This window comes from Tasmannia lanceolata, unplaced genomic scaffold (assembly GCF_043159265.1).
Source record: "Tasmannia lanceolata isolate RefF3 unplaced genomic scaffold, GAP_Taslan_0.1 ptg000015l, whole genome shotgun sequence".
Classification (NCBI taxonomy): Eukaryota; Viridiplantae; Streptophyta; class Magnoliopsida; order Canellales; family Winteraceae; genus Tasmannia; species Tasmannia lanceolata.
The window spans coordinates 60,366,306-60,386,119 of record NW_027518692.1 but is presented as its reverse complement, the minus strand read 5'-3'; the positions used below and the strand labels follow the sequence as shown (position 1 = coordinate 60,386,119).

The following is a 19,814-nucleotide window of genomic DNA, read 5'->3' as shown; positions in this document are numbered from 1 at the left end:
CAGATAGGCCAAATCTGATACGAAGATCTAAATTTCGTGGAATCGCTTGCAACAGGATGACTGGGTTTATAGATTGTCGACTCAGTCACTTGTCTAATTAAGCCGATTACTAGAAGTCCAATTTCCCTTCCGAGAGGGCAGTAATCGGACTACTATGTGAATGCGGCTGCAAGTATTAAAGTAGATGAGAATCGGAAATGTAAACAGCATTAAAATGTAAAGCCGGAGTAGGGAATGCAAAATAATTTATCAAACTATGTGAATACTCTGATCTTTGCTAGGGACCATCGCACAAGGCACTTCACGGATGGGCCGTTGCATGTGAGGGCAGCCTCACAGGCCCATCTGTGAAATCCCTTATGCGATGGTCCCTACCAAATCCCAAACAACATTGGGGTAGTTGAGGGATATGATCAAATGTAAAGATAAGTGAAAATGATCGAGGATCATAGCATCGAGTGTTATAGTGAAGATTTCTATGTGCTCGAGGCTCCTCTACCATTGATTGAGTTGAAATAAACAGTTGGATCACCTTAGTGGTAGATTAGGCAAGTGGGTTAAATGAGGTGAGTTAGGTAACCTAGCTAGATTAAGCAGCTGGATTAAATTAGTAATTAGGTAAGATTAGAATATTATATTCATATCTCTTTCCATATCTATCCCTTTAAAGAGTTTTATATAAATATACAATAAGGCTCTATGTAATTTATCCAACAAATTGAGATTAATAGAAAATTCTGATTTTATCAGCACCCACGATAGTTGGATCGACCTAATTGGTGGCATAACCATTTCTCTGCAGAATGGAGGGTTAGGATCATTCTCCGGAGATGATTTCCGACCTATCTAAAGGGATTAACAAATCAAGGTGGCCCACCAAATATTGCACCGACGTGCAGACTGACACCCAAGATGGGTTGGAAGTATCAAAACAGGGGCTGGAAATATATAATATTTTAAGCTTTCTAACTTTAATTAGACTACGTCAGCAGCTCCGGCTAAGATTTGGAATAGTCCAATTGGAAAATCCACGTAAGCGTGGGTATGTGGGAGGAGATGAGGACGCCACGTAACGAGCCTGGGATATTAAAACCGCGGATCTTTTTTTTTATTTTTGCTCGCGTGACAAATAAACCGCTTTTCATCATCCACGTCATTTCCAAATCCGCCTTTTTTCTTCCTTCCGATCTCATTTTTGCCTCTCCCATTTCCTTTTTCTGGAATTTCCCTTCAAAACGAAGCGCTCTACTTCTCTAGGGTAAGGGTTTTTCTATTCTCTTCTTTTCTTTCTCAGCATATGGAATTCTAGGGTTTCCATATTTTGTCTTTTCTTCTTTTATCGTCTCGATTCTAGGGTTTGTAATTTCCAATTCTCCTTTCTTGTCATTCATTTTGTTTCTAGGGTTTGGAATTCTTTCTTTTTGAACCTCCTAAGGTTTGCGGATAGGCCAAGGGTTTCCTTTTTCTGTTTTTCTTTCTCCACTTCTCTAATTCTGGGGTTTCCATTTTTTTTTTTGTCTCTTCTTCTTTTATCGTTTCGATTCTAGGGTTTGAAATTTTGAGTTCTCCTTCTCTCGTAATTCATTTTGTTCCTAGGGTTTGGATTTCTTGCTTTGGGAACTTCCAGGGTTTGTGGAGTTTTGCAATAGATGTTATCAGATCTGTACTCAGAATATCATTCATTTCGTTTCTAGGGTTTGCAATTCGTTCTTTTTTGAACTTCTAGGGTTTGCGGAATTTTGCAAGAGATGTTATCAGATCCGAGCTTCGAAGAAGAAGATCACTTCGACCGTCTTCCCAATCCCCTCCTCTTGCTCATCTTCAACTGCTTACAAGACGTGAAAGCCCTAGGCCGGTGCTGCGCGGTCTCCAAACGCTTTAATTCCCTGGTCCTTCAGGTGGAAACCGTCTCCGTCCGGGTCGATTGTGTCATCTCTGGTGAAGATTCCGGTCCGAATTCAAAACCCAAAGGCGTATTTGGAAATCTCGTGAAATTATTACTCGGCAGCTTTTTCAAACCATTTCAAACCCTCCACCAGATCCTCGTTCCTAAAAAGGTGGTTCTGGCTGAGGTATCTCACCATTCTCCAGGCGAGGTCTTAAAGAACTTCAAAGAGATAAGCTCTTTGAAGATCGAACTCCCAGGTGGCGAGCTTGGCGTTGATGGTGGGGCCCTCCTTAAGTGGAAGGCCGAGTTCGGAAGCTCGCTTGAGAGCTGTGTGATCCTTGGCGCCACCTCATTCAAAAAGAAGTCTTTGGAGAATGGCAATTCTGACTCTCCTATGTCCCTTGAAGATCAGGGCAGTATCTCAGAATCGTTCTGTACTAACGGGGGATTGAAATTGCGGGTTGTATGGACGATTACGTCCCTGATTGCTGCCTCTGCCCGGCATTTCCTTTTGCAGCGAATTGTCGCCGATCATCCAATGCTTAAGAGTCTTGTTCTTACTGATGCTGATGGGCAAGGGGCGCTCTGTATGGGGAAAGAGCAGATAGCGGAGTTTCGGGGCTTGCCATTGGCAGCATCAACATCGGCGAACAGAACCCAGGTTCCGGCTCTGAACATGAGGTTGTGGTATGCTCCCTGGCTAGAATTGGGGTCGGGTTATGTGCTGGAGGGAGCGACACTTGTTGCGATCAGACCGGTTGATCGTCCTATCAAGCGGGAGAATGACGTTCTTGTGGCTGGTGCTTTTGATGGGCCATTTGGCGAGGCGGCCAAAGCAATGATGAAGAGAAAGACATACTTGTTGGAAATGAATCCCTTCTGAGTGGCACTTTAGAAAATGCTGGTCGGGATTTAGAGGCTTTTGGGAGATATTAGGTACGCCCTTATCTCTGCCAATTGCTGGTGTTGGTTGTATCTTGCTAGCTTATTATGAATGAAAAGAAATGTTTTCTTGATATACAGTTGGAACTTAAGTTTCCTAAGCTGCCATCCACTGAAGGTTTTTATAGTTTTCTTTGTACTTCATCGTTACATTATTGATTTTCTTTGTTGTCTTTCATCAGTAATCAGTGGCTTGGGTAATTTGGTTAGGAGTCATTGTATTATGCAGGCACATATTTTATAGGAAAAATGTGAGCAATCAGAAGTACAAATGGGGTCCACTTGTTCAATGATCTGATAGACCGTGACGGGCCTTGCACAAAAATCCACCTCCCATCAGTTGATTCTATGCCTCATGTTTATGCTGGATTTTGTGATGAAGGTTAGACTCGTCCCATTGGGCGGATTTGATTTTGAATCATTCATAGCGAGGCCTAGAAGAATGGTATGGATCATTGAATAAGTGGCCCCAACTTGTACTTTTCCCGCTAATGTGCATCATGTAACAATTGATGTTGATTTTCTAATTATTATTTTTCTTCTGTAGTTTGGTGTGGTTCGGTAATTTAAACTTCAGACAGATCTTCCAAATTGCAATACAAGCCTCACTGTATAACTTATTATAGTAAAAAGCCATCATGATCAATATTAGTTATTAAAGATACACTATATAGCTAGTAGTTGTAGAACCTCCTGTTAGTTTATTGTACATTACAGAAGAAAACATTTTATGGTTCGTGAGTTGTTTTTGGTGATCTGATATGGTCTTTTGCCTTGGCAGTGTGAGTGCTTAAAGAGATGGGATTATGTTGGTGTCTAACTGTGTCTGTAATTAGTGGTACACAAACCCAATTTGGTCTTGGAGTTGAAGGTTTAATGTAATCATTGTATGTTTGGGAACACATTGGTGAGATGCATTTGTTGAACTCACTCATATTTCCCTCATAGAGAGTAGTCTATAGAGGTGTATTACACTGTTTGGTTGCTTCACACACACACACACACACAATAATGGTCATCCCATTGGACACATTATGCCACTGTCAGATGCCAATGCATTTTTGCATCTAAATCTCATGTATTTGAGTCAGAGATAATGAACAAGTTGCAAGTAAGCCACTAAAAGTACCAAAACCTAATTGAAGACAGTTATTGATTCCACACATAACTATGTTGAAAGCTGCCAACTTCATTATCCTAAAAACAGGTATTAAAGAGTAGATGCTTGATAACTATATTAGAGAGTAGATATTTCACAAGGATACCCTGCATGGTACTTATGGACAAATTGTGGTTGTTTGTATCATTTGGTGGGAAATATTGTCTTTAGTAGTATTCCTGTAACCTCGATGGGTGGCTGAGAAGTGAGGCGCACTGAGTAACAAGTATTTGTGTAGGGTCACTTTCATAGTAAGAGCAGAGATATGTGTAGCAGATTTGTAAGATGTAGACAATGGAGAGAGACTTCATCCAAAGGTGGAACAACCTCTCCCAACATAATGAATATGGACACTATTTGGTTGCTTCTCAGCCTAAATGATGTTGCTGTACTGATGGTAGCTCCATTTATTCCACTTCTCACAATTTCTACAAAAGGGAAAGGAATGATAGATGGAGAATAAGAAAGGAGAACGGACGAAAGGTCAAAGCAATAGTGAACAAGGTCATGAATTCCTAGTGAGCCAACTTTTCCACATCTCAAAGCACTTTACAAAGTTTATGTGGAAGTGAAAATTATTGGTAACTAGGGTTTCAGTTTACTCTATAAATAGGCTCGAATTCTGCTAGATCAATTTAGTAAATCCAATAACCACTTTACATGCGCCAAGGAGGAGTATTAGCTGTAATGCAAGTGGGCCAGTGGAGCACAGCTGTGAGCTCCAAACTTCCTCATCACCACTCTGATCAACTCCTTAACTAAATTCAACTTCAGAGTACAACTCACTCACTCTTGTAATAGGGCTTTGAGTATGACTACTCAACAGAAGAATGGGGGTCCTTGAACACAATAACCATCGAGAAAGAGCCTCCCAAGTATATAAGTTGCTTTTTTTTGAATGGTGAAGAATTGGATTAAATAAATAAATAACCGGGGGATCAGCCTGGCGATCAAGATGATCAATATACAACTCCATAGAGAAAAGAAAAAACAAAAAGAACATCAACACTCTAATAAAGGGGGAAGAAAATCATACATTTCCAAAGACGGTCGCAATTGTAAATGCTATCGCCTTGATGAAAATGCCTTTACTAGACCCTTGAACACTCCGGCGTTTCTCTCTTTCCATAGCACCCAAATAATGGAGATGTAACATTACTTTCCACAAGATTTTACCTCTTTTCCTCCATGACGGAAAAAAAATAATTATCTAAAAGCTCAAAAGGCTTGGATGGAAACACCCATGCTATACCCAATCTGCTTAGGATTTTGCTCCACACATACCTTGTTGTACTGTAGCGAAGGAACATGCGATATGTACTCTTTCTCCTCCTCACATACCTTGTTGTACCGTAGTGAAGGAACATGTGATCTACTGTTTCTCCTGCCTTGACGCACAACACACAACGGTCTAGAATCCACATATTTCGGTTCCGAATGTGCTCCACTGTAAGAATTTTATCCATAACTGCGGTCCAGGCAAAGGCACAAACTCTGGGATGGGCCCGAATGCTCCATACTTTAGCCCATGTCGAGGTTGAAAGAAGGACGCCGCCCTTTCTAAAAGCCTCACCGCTCTCTCAACCTTCCTCTCAAAGAGGTTCCTCCTGAAACCAATATTCCAAGAAATCCCATCGACTTCCCTCTTCAGACAATCCTTAACCGAGGCCTCTTTATCCACCCTCACTATAGACAAGTTTGGGAATGCATCTTTTTGTGGCACCACTCCACTCCACTTAGCTTTCTAGCCCCACAATTATCCTTTGTTACCTTTTGATGGATTCGTGTTCTCCGTTATTGAGTGTATGCCGCTCCCATGTCATTGCATCTCATATCCGACTCCTAAATATGCATCTCTGTTTTTAAAAACTAGAAAAAAGGAGTCTTTTCAGAAGACACCTTTCTCCAATCATTAATGCCTGTCGTTACAACTAATTGAAGATGCAAAACGTGGATGAATACCTAACAGCTAAGGCTGGGGATTTCCATTGAAAGCAGATATGTAGTTTTCGTCCGTTAGTATTGAGTTGCTGTGCATTTCTTTTAACAGAACTGTTCACTGTTCCTTTTTTTTTTGAACCAAGCACTGTTCCTAATTGAATAGAATTAGGGAGACTTCTTGAAAAGTTTTGTGGCAGCTTCTTGTGGTTTTTCGAAGTCCTGAATTTTGGCCATCTTCCTTAGAGAACTTGAGAAGTTCAAGTGCCATTAAATTTAAATAATTCCCTAACTGTGGAAGCTTGCTTATTCACTTTTCATTGGCAGCTTACTCTAATCAAGACCTCCTTGTGGATCTTGTGTTCGTTAATGAATATCCTCTTTGTTTCTAGTTGAAGTTTATGATTTGAATTGGTTGGTTGTTTTATGATTTCTTCTCTAAATAGCTCATTAAGTCTGGAGATTAGGGGCTTGTGTACAGTGACTGAATTCATTCCTGATGCAAGAGCATCTCCTTGGAGTCTTTACATCAGCCATTTTTTCGCTCATTAGGCTTGGACTTTTGTTTTGGTCCATTAGGTCTATCCTAGGTGGTAGTTTTGTCATTTTTTCTTTTCTTTTGGAAGTCCTTAATGATCTTTTAGCATTAGTGTGGGATTTGCTTATTGGAATAGGGATACTCACCTGGATACTTGCGAGTTAATTCCATGTTTGAATTTTCATTACTTATCCCAGACATAAGAATTTCAGCTCGTCAGCTCCATCCCATATTTGGAAAACCATCAGAAGGTCAGCTATAACCGAACTAGACAATCTGTTAATGGTAATAATATCCTGAGAGCTACAGGGTTCAATGCTTATATGGAGGCAGTCCCTTAATCGTGCTTTTTGGCATAGGCTTCATGCCAATTTTCATCAGAAATTTGTTGCGTCTTCGCTCAGACAAATAAAGTAGAGTAGCAGCTTGTGGTAGGTGTCTGCTTAAAAAAAAATCGACTCCACATGTTATCTGATGGTTTACACAGATCAGAACTTTGCATTGTTGCTTACAAATCACAAATCCAAGGTCATTACACTTGGATTTGCTACATCACCCTTAATGTGGAAGCGCGACTCCAGAAACTTTTTTTTTTTTTTACAGGACAACTATTAGTTTTGGGCTCAACCTCTTTGAAAATTAATCTAAGTTGCTGGTTGATCTCATTTCCGATGACACTGGCGGTTCTTAAGTGGTTTTGCTTACATAGAAGATAGAACTTGAGGACTGAATCTGCAGAAGTATGCAATTGTCTGCCTTGTAAGTTTATAACAGCCTCTTGAATTCCCATTTTGGTTGCTTTGCATTAAGAAAATGATCAGTTGGAGCTACCACTATTGGCCTTTCAGTTTTGGTTTCCACTTCTCAAGAAAATTCTCAACTGTGAATGGAATTGTAGAGGATGGAAATGGTTTAAAACATATTTGAGGGAAAGGTTCTGTTGTTTCTAACATTGAATTTGTTCATCCTAAATCAATTGTGGAGCAATTTCAATTCCAACCAAGAACATTAACAGAGTAGTTACCAATAGGTAGTAGTAGCAGCACCCTAAGGAAAACACTTCACTGTCAATGAGGGTTACAGAGTGTTCTCTAACTGTATGTACTCATGATTGCTTGGTGTCATAGTGCACCCTCGCTAATTCATATTCATTGAAAAACATCCCAAACAACAGAAGAAATGGACTTATATGGATACCCCTACTTAAGAAAGGACACAAATACCATCTCTAACGTTAATAGACCATTCAGGACTTCTCAACTCAACTCAACTCAACTAAGCCTTTGTCCCAAACTAGTTGGGGTCGGCTAATGAATCCATTAAGGACTTCTAAAAGTAAGAAATGACAAAACTACCAACTAGGCTAAACTTAATGGACCAAAACAAAAATTCTAGCCTAAAGACTCCAAGGAGATGCTCCTGCATCAGTTCCATGTTAGTAGTAAAATTTCTACTATTGAGCATTGTAACCACATTCAATTGCCACACATGAATAAGGATGATCTCAATTTGAAGTAAAGCCGAACTTGTTTATATAAGCTTTCATTGATTTGTAAATCTCCTCAAGGATATGGATTTGTGGAAAACAAGATGCCACCACATTCAGTTACAGTTTGATTCTAATCCAAACAAAGTATCCTTCGGCCCACACTGATGCCCACTCTAACTTCTCATGATTCGCCCAATTGGCGGCATTGTTAGGACTATTTCCTTTGTAGCTAAAGTCTAAGGACTGTTTGGAGTAAGAAACTATTGTTCATTGCATGTGCTGTGAGACTTGTGCTAGAATGTGAATAAGACCTTGCAGCACAAGGTTATTGTTTCCGCTACTTACCCTGCATCACATCATATATCTGTCGAACCACTTGATGAGTCACACATCAAGTTGACTCATCTAATGCACGGCTCATCCTATCTCATAATCCTCGATTTCATATTTATGTATTTGATAAAGACACTCCTTTATAAAAATTATTATTTTTATCTAAAATAATAATTATAAATATAATTTGAAAGCAAATGAAAATGGGTGAGTTCATAACGTGAAGAAGATTATCAATTGGCACAATCCGATCTCCGATTGAGGACCGATGGCCACACGATCTAACACTCATGAAGTGGCTTCTCCAGAGAACACGAGCTCCTGCCTGAGTGAAAAAATGTGATCTACTGTCTATCACTATCAAAGCTTTGATCGGACGGTGATCAGCTTAACCAGTAGAGAACTTTAGCTGTCAGTGCTTCTCACTTGATCATAAACCTATTTTAAATTTTCGTAGATTTTTTTTTTAACGTTATAGCATCTAAGAATACACATAGAATGATATTTCCTAAATAAATAGAAAAAAAATGAAAGAAACACACAACTCCAAAAAATTTACGTAGTTCGACAATGGTGCCTTCGGGCTATGGTTAGGGCGATAATGATCAACAAGCTTTCATTATGGGAAGATTATAAAGTAGTTTCACATGTCTACAACTAAGACCTTACCCAATATCCAAACACTATTCCCAATATAAAAGTAACCCTAACATAGAAAAGGGAATAGGGAAATGATTTCTGCGCTCCAATGTTTTGATAAAAATGCGCTCCAGATGTTTGTCGTATAATATTTAAAGGGCTTTAAAAACTTTTTGAGAACCGTAATATTCCTCTGACAGCCCTTTAAAGGGCTTTAAAAACTTTTTGAGAACCGTAATATTCCTCTGACAGCCCTTTAAATACTATACGACAAACATCTGACAGCCCTTTAAATACTATACGACAAACATCTGGAGCGCAGAAATAATTTCCCAAAGAAATATTAAAAAAATCGCATTACAAAAATACTGCTATTCTTCGTACTGATATTGTAATCATAGAGGGCCCTTATATATGGGATAAAATTCAAGACATAAATATAGCAAAATCTTAAGGGAATTGATATCAGCACAACCATATTTTGATATTTTCACTAACCCATCTTGTCTTTTAGCATTTAAAGAGCCCTCAAAAGGTTATTACATTTCCCAAAAAGCTGTCACAAGCCAATTAAAGAAGAAATGATACGGGTTTGTGTAAATACCAAGAATGGTTGTACTGATAACATTTCCAAATCTTATTAGACTTTGTTTGGATGCCACATACAAGGCGATTTCCAAGCAAAATATAAACTTTTCTTCAAATCGATGGTGCTTGGTTGCCAATGTAGCATCGAAATCCCTAAAAACTACGAGACAAGAAACAAGAAAAAGTGTAATAATTGCTTGTCTGGTGATATGGCATCACATATCTTTCCATATGAAATAACCCAAAAAAGAAGAAATTTCAAAGGTAATCCCCTCTCTCTCTCTCTCTCAACTTTGCATCCAAACCGGGACTTTACTCGGCTTTACCAAGGTTTTAAAATCCTAACACCCCCCCCCCCCCCCCCCCCCCCCCCACCACCACCACCACCACCTGAACTCTACTTGCCCAAAGAATGCTTAAGGATCCAAACAGACCCTTAATGGAGGATCCCAAGTCTTCGATCAACGATTACAAGTAAACAGTTGAGAAAAAATCACAATGGGTCCTCCCCACATGATGTTATTGTGATCCAAACCCTTTATTTGGCAGTCCTTATTATGGAGATGACATAATAAAAAAATCTTAATTAATGAATGATCCCAACCATCTTATCAACGATCTACAAATGTACAGTTACCCTTTTTTGTTTAAATTTTGCCTGTCTTGCTTTTCCTTTTAAACTTCATTAAATGACTACTATAACTCAGGATTGGACGCCCCAAGAGGACGCAGAACACGTTTTTAATTTGCAAGTAGGGAAGAAAAATATTTCCTATTAAATGCAGCTTATCAACTAAACAATAAAAAGGCCCTAATTGCATAATTCTTACGAGTTAAAAAACACATATTTAAAATTGGTATCTTTCTTGTTTAACTAAATTAGGTTGCTGATAATAAATGTTTAAATTTTTTATCATATTAAATGGTTAAAATACCTCATATTGAGAAATAGATAGTAGAAAAATAACTTCTTTATTGTATGAGAGAGCGGTTTCTACACACAAGTGTAGATAAGTTATCTAAACACTAGCTTAAAATACAATGGAGGCCCACAATGTTTGGGTGATCCAAACCATTCATTTGACTGGCCCTCACATAGATAGGGTGTCCACAAAAAATCAGCTTCATAGGATCTTCCTAACCCTTCGAACCGTGGAGGCAAAAAATGGACAGATTTGTGAAGCTGATTTTTACCTCCACAAATCATAGGGTTGGGATGATCCTATGGGGCTGATTTTTTGTGGACACCCTATCTATGTGAGGGCCAATCAAATGAATGGTTTGGATCACCCAAACAATATGCCCTCCACTGTATTTTAAGCTAGTGTGTAGATAACTTATCTACACTTGTGTGTAGAAACCGTTTTCTCTTATTTTATTCACTTTATTTATAATAGTTCATATGTAATACAGATTTAACAAATTTCTAATTTGAATATTATGTCTTAATAATTATTGAAGCATGCGTACTGTTTAGGGAAATAGAATAACCAAATTCGTTTTAAATGAGGAAGCAAATATGAGGAATATCGAACTATCCCAATTCCCAACCATCCATCATCTACAGTACCAACCACAGATGTTAAATGTGTTTTTAATATGGTGGTAAGTGCATGTAGCTACCCTACCGGCCATGTATCCGAGGGTTAGGATCATCCTACGAAGAGATTTTGGGGCAGGACCTATCTAAGTCAAAGCCCAACAAATGAATGGCTTAGATCATTCAATTATGTCGCCCCCACTGTACTTTTGGCTGCACGTGTAGCTACAAGCACACAAAATAAATTACTCCAACAGAAATTTATATGGATATCATGAGCATACTTTTATAAAAATAAAAGGGAACTGATATATTCGTCCGCTTTTCTTCCCCGGGCCACCTCCTAGTAGTGTAAAAAGAGTAGTCATAAATACGCTCAGACCTGGCAAACGGGAGGGCCGGGTTTGACCCGGCTCGTATGGGTCCGGGTCAAAATGACCCGGAAAAATTTACGGGGTCACTAAGCTTGGCCCGGTACGGGCCGGGTCGACATGCGGGTCACCCGTTTTTTTAATGAATATTTGTTTTTCCGGTTTTTAACAGATTTTTATATGTATTTGCTAGCCACCTTCTCCAAAGGCTACTTCTCGCCCAACCTTTGCAATTGTATGTGTTGAGAGATTTGTCTCATGAGACGTGGTGAAAAAATACTATTTCTGGAAAGGTGGCTAGCAATAATAAGTACCCGAAGAAGTTAGCAAATAATATACTAAAGTTTTCAAGGAAAATTAAGGAAAAAGTGCTCTAAAGCAGAAAAATTACTGAAAAAAGTACTAAAAAATATGACAGTTACTTTTATATGACAATTATGGGAAAAACTGTATAGAAATATGACAGTTACGGAAAAACTAATTTGTTTAACTTTTAGGGCACCCACGGGTCCACCTGGACCCGCCCAGTTTTGATGGGCCGGGTTGACACGTGGGTCAACTTAGAAACGGATCACAAAATGTTGACCCGGACCCGGAAATTCTGGGCAGGCGGTGACGACCCGTGGGTACTAGTCAATTCTTGCCAGGTCTAAATACGCTAGAGGGGGGTGGCCCAAAGAGGAAAAGGGGGATAATATATCATTTCCCATAAAAAACAGTGGGGCCCAAATTATTTGATGATCCAAAACATTCATTTGTTGGGTTCCTAAAAGCATCTCCATGAAATGATCCTAACCCTATGATCTGTTGAGGGATGTCATGTTATAGAAACTTCTATAGGTCGGAGGGCTAAGATCATCATATGGATATGATTTTCCAGTAATGGCCCCGGCACATTATAGAAACCTCTACAGACCGAAGGGCTAGATCATCCTATGGAGCTGATTTTTTTAGAATGGCCTATCTATGTTGGGACTTGGGACCCAACAAATGAATGGATTGAACCATCGATTAATGCGGGCCCGACGTCCGTGGGGACCCCTATAAAACTCAAGGGAAACACTCTCTCTCTCTCTCTCTCAACAAAAGCAAGAAATTTTTTTGTTGCCAGAGCTGACGTCTGAGTAGTTTTGTACGTTTTCAATTGGTTGGTAGAGGGGTTGAGAACCATGTATAACGTGGGCAAAAACTATTGGATCATGCGTCTCATTCCTTAATAACTTAGACCTTTAATTACCGGAGAAAACTCAAAAATGCCTTTATCGATCACAAGGGATCTGAATCATCCGAGGCCTCCATGCCGGTGGGTCCAAACTATACATGTGATGGCCCACCAAATCAACCGCCTAGATCACCAAATATTCCCCACAAGCCTAGATAGATAATAACGGAAATGCAGTCATGTTCAGGAAAAGAGAAACTAGAGGGGGTGGAGATATCATTTTCCTTTCCAAATTTCAAGCGAAAAACTGTTTACTGACATTTTATTAAGTTCTTAGTACCTAATTATGTTAATATACTTATTTGTGTTTAGATATTGGCTGTTTTCTTTGAACTGAGGTTCAATCTAGAAACAATGGAGAGAAGGAGCTGTCATTATCATGAATTAATTAACGCTGGATAGTGAAACTATGGAATTTGTTTGTGTGTACTGTGGAAGGATTGTTTTTCTAGAAGATTATACTTTCAAAGTTCAATCCGTGCAACTATGCAATGTTCTTGTTAGGCTTGACATTTTGTAGGCTCTAGAAACAATGAAAAGCCATGAATAAAAAAAAGAAGATATCTTAGACCTTGTTTGGATTACAAGAAAATATCTGTGATGGAATATTATTTTTTGGGAAAAATTTTCTTTCTAAAATTTAGAGGAAAATGATATGAATATGGTTACTCTAGATGGATCATCATAAATTTGAAGGTCCCTTGAAATAAAATTGAGTTATCTCTTTAGGCTCTGTTCACTTGCCTTCTTGAGAAAGGAAATGAGAAGAAAGTAAGCCAAAATTTTCCGTGATCGGACATGATTTGACATTTTTCGCCGTTCACTTGTTTTCTCGGGAAAGCATAATTACACAGGTGGAAAATATAAATAATGACGTGGAAAACGAACTTTCTTGCACTTTCCCTCTAAAGGTGAGAAAATCACTTTCCTGAGAAAACCACTTTGCCTGCATACTTTCTTTTCCTTTCTCGGCCAAGTGAACAACGGAATTTTCTCACAGTTTCTTTTCCAGTTTTTCACGTCAGATTCTTTTCCTGCTGCTAGTAAACAAGTGAACAGAGCCTTAGTGTGTGTGAAAAAGTAGGAAATATTGGAAATATTTTTCCTTTCATGCTATCCAAACAGGACCTCACACTTGTGTATATTTATGCTGCGGGCCATAATTGAGACCGTCCATCTTCATTGTTGTTATGATCAAAATCACACCCACCACACTAGCTTTGCGATCTGATCACTCAATGAACGTATCTTTGTTAAATGCTGATAATTTTGGCCGTACATTTGGAATCTGCAATCAGATGGTTAGAAAATTAGGAGCATCCCTGGCCCACCTACAAACTATGGACACTCTATATTGTCCTAAATCACACTAGAAGATGCTAAATATCGGCATGAAATGTTACATATATAAGATTCTTACTAATTTAGATAAATAATACAAATGAACATCACCATCAGAATCATCACTAATTATTGAAGAAAAAACCCACTTTGGGTCCCACACTGGATGATGATTGGGTAATTTTACGATTTCTAAATTGAAGCAAAATGATGGGACCCACTTCCCATATCATGTTCACGAAAAAAATTATAGTATATCGGGTACAAAAACTCACAAAGCTAACAGTGTGTGTGGTTGCTTAGGAGGCATCCTGTTTAAGTAGGGCCCACTTCTAATCACTGTCCGACTTTGATCGGAAGGTGATAATCTCTGCTCACGGAGAGAGAAATGGCGATCTAACAGACACGTGTCGGTAAAATATTAGTGCGATTACATGGTATTTAGGGAAATGATATATTCACCCCTTTTTTTTTACTTGGGTCAACCCCCTCTAGTGTAAAAGTGTAGTAAAAAATACACTAGAGTGGGCTGTCTGGAGTAAAAATGGGGGGCAAATTTATCACTGCCCTTTTTAATAGAAAAGCCTGAGGGTGGCGGGCTTTTGGTAGGTAGAATTGTTGGAGGTGGTTGGAATGGGGTAACCCGGAGAGCTGTTGTGATCGAGACTCAACATCGTAGGGGAGACAAAACCACCCCCTGTTTCTCACAAAAATACCAAAATGCCACTAACCCTCTTGTTCTCATAAGGTTAACCTCTCCCAAGAAAAAGAACCAAACAGCTCATGTAGTTTCCTCCTTGTAACCAACAGCTTCCTCACAGACATAAAACTCAGACGAATATGTCCACTCCATTATTTGTTTCTTTCTCACCTGCTTTTGCTTTTGATCGTCATAATGGCATCTTTGTAATTATATCAATCCCCCATGGCTAATTGAGGAATTCAAATTTTTTTATTTTGTCTAGCACTGTACATTTTTGTAATTTCCACTTTGTTATACACTTTACATTTTCCATGCATGTCTCTTTCAAAGTATCATAAGGGATGAAAATTTCTCGAGACTGATGATGTATACACGGCAAAAAAACCCTATTAATATCTACTTGTGTTGTTTCTATCCCCCTCTTTTAATTTGAGAAACCTTCAGAAAATCAAGAGCTAGAGGGTTTCCTTCCAAAAACTAGAAGGTTATATACTTGTGGTTGGAATTCAAATGGAGGAGAGACTTCCACCAGGATTTAGATTCCATCCAACTGATGAAGAACTCATCATTTACTATCTAACAAGAAAGATTTCAGATTTTAATTTTGTTGCTACAGCCATCACCGATGTCGATCTCAATAAGTGTGAGCCTTGGGATCTCCCAGGTAGTTTGTTTCTTCTTCTTTAACAAAAAAATTGTTTTCTCATCATCATTTTTTATGTTTTCTTCATGTGTTTATGGTAATGTCCCTAAGAAGAAGAAGAAGAAGAAGAAGAAAAGACAATTATAATGTTTTTTGGAAGAATACAAATTGGGTTTTCCTCCTCTTCTTTTCTTTTTTTGTTATGGTTGAGGCGGGTTTTGATTTTAATTTTCTTTTCCTACTTTGATTTAGCTATGGTGTTGAGGTTTCTCCCAATAGATTTCAGATTATCCTCATGTAGTTCCACAGTTGGTAAAATTTCTATTTTTCTCATTGTTTTTTTTTTTTTTTTTCTGTTTCTTAAATTGGAAATGATAATTCCATTTCTTTTTCCAGTCTGCATTCCACTTTTGTTTGTCTTTTCCTGAAATATTAAATTCATTTAAGGAAAGACAAACAGAAAGGGTGTAAATTCTGAGAAAAAAGGGTGGTAATATAAGACATACCTTTTGTTAAAGACTAATCAGAGTTTTAGATAGGGATTTGCTAGCGTCCATCCCAATAGGCATTTCGTGGTTGGCCTATTGCATGTGAGAGTAGCCACACAGGCTCACTATTCAGCAGAGTTTGCCTTCATTCACGAGGTGGCTGCTCTCACATGCAACAGCCCATCCGCGGAATGCCTTTTGCAATGGATGCTAGCAAATCCCTTCTCTAAATAAAGGTTCAAAGATAACACAATAATTAAGAAAGAAAGCAAGCCATTGTTTAATCCAAAGCATGACTTTGGTATTCATGTGTTATCCACATACAATCATAACCAATTAAGGGACGCACAATCAAAGTCCTATCAATTGTTTTTTTTTTTTAATTTTTTTTGTAACTTTAACAGTTTTCTTTGTTCTTCACGTAAGCAATTTATATTTTAAAACAGAAAGTATAAGAGTTCTGTCTACTAATGTTCACAATGGATATTTTTGCTAAGCTAATTAATCTTTAATAAAGCTATCTAAATTGATTTCTTTCTGGGATTTGCTAGTGACCATTGCAGAAGGCATTTCTTGGACCGGCTGTGCTGTGAAAGAGCAGCCACATTGGATGAATTAAATGAATAAGACAAAAAGTGAGCTTATGTGGCTGCTCTCTCAACCGCAAAATGGCTTCTGCGATGTTCCCTGGCAAATCCCTTCCTTTCTCTTGGGCTTTATCTTCTTCAATATTTCAACTTGAATGAGTTATTAATGACTAACTTAGAAGAAAAAAGTTATTGTTGATTTTCAAACCAAACATTTGAAAGTCGGGGTTTTGCATAATTTGCTTGCTAAATTGAAAGTGATATGAATACACGCTTCTTTCAGGGTTGTCTCCAATAGTCTTCCTAATAATGCCGTGTATCCCAAATATAGGGGTATGTTTGTCATTTTATAGAAAATAGGGGTACTTTGTCGTAAAAATGGTCGTTAATATGAACAAAGAATCACAAAGGAAATACAAGTATAGGGTAGAAGTACTATTGCTCTGCTCTTTAATGTCTTAAGCATAGTTTCAAAACTCCCCCACATCATTGTCGACTGCCGGAGTCTACTCCTTTATAATTAGCTTGGTTGCATTCTCGTCCGAGTCCACATTTTGCCATATACAAATTAAGTCAATCAGAGGTTATTTGAATCTCCAGAATACTTGGCCTCATCAACCAAGTATTCAGCTGCGTCAACCGATTACTTGGCTGTGTCGACTAGGATTTGCATTGGTAATGTTTTAAAACACTAGTTTTAAAGGGTGCTTATGATATTGAATTGTGCAGAAAAAGCTACCATGGGAGAGAAAGAGTGGTATTTCTTCAGCTTGAAAGACCGAAAATACCCAACTGGTCTCCGAACCAACCGAGCAACAGATGCAGGCTACTGGAAAACCACTGGCAAAGACAAAGAGATCTTCCATTCAGGAACAGTGGTTGGAATGAAGAAAACTCTAGTATTTTACAAAGGTAGAGCTCCCAAGGGTGAGAAAAGCAACTGGGTAATGCATGAATATCGTCTCCAAAACAAGTTTGCTTACAAACAAACAAAGGTAAATGGGTAAAACCCTAAAACACTTGGACCCTCTTTGGATACCACCACGATCAGTCCTTATTTGCAAAAACAAGTTTATTCTTAAGTTCATTTTATTTTCAAATGGGGCATTAATGCCTCTTTGGAAGCCATTAACTTGTATAATTTGAAGTAAATACATAACCAATATAACTATTATTTACATATAAGATTATACGGAAATAATACTATTATATTTTGAAGGTATCCAAAGAGGTTCTTATACTCTCCTCCCAAGTTCAAACTGGCTGATAAATGATTCTTGGGTATTCTCCAACAGGAAGAATGGGTCGTCTGTAGGGTCTTCCAAAAGAGCTCCACTGGGAAAAGATCACCATCTAGCCCACCATCTAGCCCACCATCTTTGCCCCCATTGCTTGAGTCTTCTTGTGATACCACCATGGTAAATGAGCTGGGAGAAATAGATTTATCCAACTTAAGTAGTCTTGTAAGCTCTTCAAGCGGTTTCAATGCTAATTCCACCATCATCAACAACAACAATAACAGCATGCGGATGAACATGAACATGAATTGGGCTTTCCCCAATGAAACAACAAATAGTCCCTCACCTTCTTGGCCTTCAAGCTTATTAAACTCGAATTTCACAACGAACTCTTCAATTTTGAGGGCATTGGAGTTCAGTGCATATCAACAACAAGAAGCCACGAGTACCGGTTTGAACGCTTTCGTAGCGCAAGGCGAGTGTTCTCTCGGCACCCATTTGAATTCGACTTTCCCGGCTTCTTCCTCAAAGGGTATTGATACAATTCAACTACAGCCATTCCATCTCGACTCCATTTGGCGAAGCTGTTGAAAGTGAGAAGACTAACTTCTCATTCCAAGTTGTAAATTTCTTTCTCCTTTTTTTCATGGTGGTGGTTCAGATGAGATTGGACCCATAACCTCAATGTTGCGATCCTTTAAGTCCTGATTAAGTTTTAGGACTAAGATCCTAAAACTGCCTAAGAAGGTGTTTTTCTTTTGTCTTTATTATGTTTAATATGGAACAAATGCTTCCATATTCACTTATAATCATTAGTCTTGTTACACTTGTTTTTGGAAGATTTAAATTAAGAGAAAAGAGAAACTTTGTATTTATTTGTTTCCGGTGGCGCTGTTAGAGAGTGTTATTTAATCATTTATAATTCAACACTCCCCCTCATGTGTGACCCCTCTTTTTGGGGTTGGCAGTGTACGTGGCACATGTGGCCTCTTTTTTGGGTTGGCCGTGCAAGTGGTTTTTTTTAACATCAAGGAGTTGTTGGGTTTTTGAACCTAGGAACTGTTGTGAGGCAATTGCTCTAATACCATGTGAAACAACCAATTACTCCAAAAGCTTAAGCTGTTAGAGTTTGTGTTATTTAATTATTTATACTTCAACAATTTACACAAGCATTGTTATGGAGAAGGAAGTCATCAGAACACATTCTCCCAACATGGTTGGTAAGTGCATTTGATAGTAGATGGATGTTAGAATATATCAGATTTTACAAGATCTGACCATTGGATCATCGAATGTTAGATAAGATTAAACAAGGATTGATTAAGACAGTTAGGGTAGATTAGGATACTAAGCTAGATTAGGATTATCACTCCCGAACTTTATTTTTGACTTCTTATGTTATTCCCTAATACTCAATATAAACACTGATTAAAGTTGATTGTAATAATCGAAAACTAGCATCCAAGATTAGGACATGATTGCTAATCCATGTCTACGGGGGTGATGAGGAAAATCCATGTTTACAACTATGTGATTAAAGACATGCTATAATTTCTATGGATTGTTGTTAAAAGGAAATGATCCGGTTGGTAAAATCTCAGTAAAGAATATATACCCGGTAAAAAAAATAGGGGAGTGATAAATCGACCCCCATATATCTTAAATCGACTCCTCATGTGTCTTTCTCTCTCCTCTTCTAACCCAGAGGAGAGAGAAAGACACATGGGGAGTCAATTTAAGATATTAGGGAGTCAATTTATCACTGCCCAAAAAATATTGAAAATACCCCAATCTTCTGTACTACCTTGGGCTTGAATCACCAAAAGATAAAAGACAACTAGTACAACAATCCCCACCTTAGCTTGTATTTTGATAACTCACCTAGAATATAAAGCTATAGATCTTCATCTATATACTTCGTAAGGCCCATTTTGCCTGCAGAAAAATTTAAACTGGGTTCAAGTTATGAGTAATGCTATGGAAACATGTAGTAGGACCGAAAATGGTACCGAACAAAGTGATTCGCGCCACAACATCACAAGTGACGTGAGCCCGCCCTTAGGTTTAAGGAAATCATAAAAAAAAGTAATTTTTTTTTAACACATGCCACATTCTCATTGCAGGTCCCTTGCTAGGTCGTACTCTTGGTCTCCACATCATTTCCCCC

At 38.4% G+C, this 19,814-nt stretch overlaps 1 protein-coding gene and 1 pseudogene across 3 annotated transcripts; both read left to right on the top strand.

Moving 5' to 3' along the window:
• The first annotated feature begins 1,122 nt into the window (after positions 1-1,122).
• LOC143892790 (F-box protein At4g18380 pseudogene) lies at positions 1,123-3,780 on the top strand (annotated as a pseudogene). 2 transcript variants are annotated; one of them, XR_013255616.1, is made up of 2 exons: positions 1,123-2,824; positions 3,612-3,780. The product of XR_013255616.1 is annotated as an F-box protein At4g18380 pseudogene, transcript variant X1 (transcript). The 2 variants fall into 2 exon arrangements; XR_013255617.1 differs by lacking the exon at positions 3,612-3,780 and adding an exon at positions 3,060-3,331.
• Positions 3,781-15,101: 11,321 nt separating this feature from the next.
• Positions 15,102-18,516, top strand: LOC143892788 (NAC domain-containing protein 66-like). The gene is made up of 3 exons (XM_077397653.1): positions 15,102-15,355; positions 17,139-17,404; positions 17,705-18,516. Exons 1-3 carry the CDS (start codon positions 15,202-15,204, stop codon positions 18,236-18,238), a joined length of 954 nt encoding a protein of 317 aa, XP_077253768.1. The 5' UTR covers positions 15,102-15,201; the 3' UTR covers positions 18,239-18,516.
• Positions 18,517-19,814: the final 1,298 nt, after the last annotated feature.

What these genes read in the sequence shown, in the direction of transcription:
- LOC143892788 (XM_077397653.1), top strand. Translation starts at nt 15,202, where the DNA reads ATGGAGGAGAGACTTCCACCAGGATTTAGATTCCATCCAACTGATGAA. An exon ending in TGAGCCTTGGGATCTCCCAG is followed by an intron (nt 15,356 to 17,138) that starts GTAGTTTGTTTC and finishes TGAATTGTGCAG; the next exon opens with AAAAAGCTACCATGGGAGAG. An exon ending in TTGCTTACAAACAAACAAAG is followed by an intron (nt 17,405 to 17,704) that starts GTAAATGGGTAA and finishes ATTCTCCAACAG; the next exon opens with GAAGAATGGGTCGTCTGTAG.